Here is a 1,849-nt window from a genome sequence, read left to right on the forward strand (position 1 = left end):
TCGGGTCTCCCTTATCCAAGGGCAAAATAGTAAAACGTCTCTCCAACACACCACGTGGTACCCACATAACGCAAATATACAAGGTTGTTTTCGTCATTTTGTCCACGGCGCCACGAGGCGATCTCGAGTCCATGGCGAGCTTAGCCCGCCAAGAACTCCTTTTTCTTTTCCTAATTTAAAATTAAAACCAAAATGCGAACTTTTTTTTATAGGGAAAGAGATCTTCACCAAAAAACCTCGCCCTCGCTCAAACGCCCACAGCAATCGCCAATTTACTTCCGATCTCCGATCGGTTTCCTTTGCCGCGCCATACATCGCGTACGCCCCGTTTCCCTTTGCGAAATCCTAACCCCAACCTTATCTAATGGCGCGCTTCCGGCTTCGTCCTCCTCTCTCCTCCCCTTCTTACTATTCGAGTTCTGAAGAGGACGAAGGCCGAGAGAGCGGGTTCGGGTACGCGGATCTGATATCGTCTCCCTTGATTCTGCCAGAATCCGAGGAGGAGAGCGGCGGCGGGGGGCGGCGGGGGGGGCCCGGTCGTGGAGGTGCTGGTGGCAGCGCTGAGGAGGTCGCTGGTGATGTGTAGCGTTGGGGCGGGGGAGGAGAGGGGCTGCTCGGCGATGGAGATCGGGTGGCCGACGGAGGTGAGGCACGTGTCGCACGTGACGTTTGACCCCTTCAGTGGGTTTCTCGGATTGCCTGATGAGCTGGAGCCAGAGAGGCTGAGACGAGTACCCAGTGCCAGGTTGGATTTTTTTTAATTTGTGTAATGTGTAATTAATAAAGGTTGAAGTTTTGTTCATGAATTCTGGGGCTATTGCTTTGAGTTGGTTTTCGTATATCTGGGAAGTTGTGCGGTTCCTCTAATTAATTTACATTGGAGGTATTGGAAAAGTTTTATCTCAGTATTTAATTTATATTTAGTTCAAAATAGCTAATGGCCCGTTTTGATGGGGTATTTTGCCCTGAAAATTGGGAGAAAAGCTGCCAAAATGACAGCTTTCTCTCAAAATCGCCTCTTTAAAGCTGTCAAAATGACAGCTTTTTGACAGCTTTCCTCCCAATTTTTGGGGCAAAATACCCCATCCAAACGGGCCCTAAAGGAGATGATTTATAGGGTCTCACGTCTAGGGCTGTGCAAACGGTCGATCGGTTCGGTTTTTATCAAATTTTGAACAACCGAATCGAACCACCCATTATTCAAAACCGAACCCAACTATTGCAAGTCGGTTCGGTTTGGTTTGTTCGATTCTAATCAAGATGCATTCAAATGTTGTAGACAAATTTATTCATGTTTATTGTACAACCTTTTGTTTTGCTTTATTCACAACTTATATAGGTACTAACATCAAGGATTTTGAAAAAAACACTAATCAAGATGTTTTTTTCATAATAGTTGCATTTTGCTTTTGGGTCACCATTTTTATCTTTAAACTTAGTAAAATAATCTCATACCTCCGATCTTCCTTTTATTGCTTTCCTTTTAGTCAAAATCTGAGAGCCTTGTGTAGATTGATTAGAATCAACTTATCTTGCATTTACATTAGGATTCTCCTTTTGAGGAGCCTGCAGATTATTTCAACAATTCAATTAATTAGGGTTTTAACTTTTTAGCACACTAATATGCATAACTTTTTTAGCACAATTTAGTTTATACCTCTACTAGAATGCGAGTGTCCCCAAAGCCGGAGATGGATCCTGAGGAGATGGTTAGGCATCGGCCATGAAGACGATGATGAGTGGCTGCTTGACGGCGGGTGAAGGAAATCGAGTCGGCGGCTGAAAGAAATCCGAGTCAGCGCGAGGCGGAGAGTTATAGGCGATGGCGGCGAGTTATAGGCGACGTCGG

At 45.2% G+C, this 1,849-nt stretch overlaps 1 protein-coding gene across 1 annotated transcript in view; it reads left to right on the forward strand.

Moving 5' to 3' along the window:
* The window catches only part of LOC109826490 (rho GTPase-activating protein 3-like), a gene marked incomplete at its 3' end in the record, with an annotated part of 19,989 nt that continues 18,469 nt past the window's right edge, over nt 330–1,849 (forward strand). The window contains 2 exon segments of the mRNA XM_020393520.1: nt 330–490; nt 492–745. Of these exon segments, the coding sequence (XP_020249109.1) occupies nt 365–490; nt 492–745 (380 nt within the window).

Source organism: Asparagus officinalis, chromosome 10 (assembly GCF_001876935.1).
Source record: "Asparagus officinalis chromosome 10, Aspof.V1, whole genome shotgun sequence".
NCBI lineage: Eukaryota > Viridiplantae > Streptophyta > Magnoliopsida > Asparagales > Asparagaceae > Asparagus > Asparagus officinalis.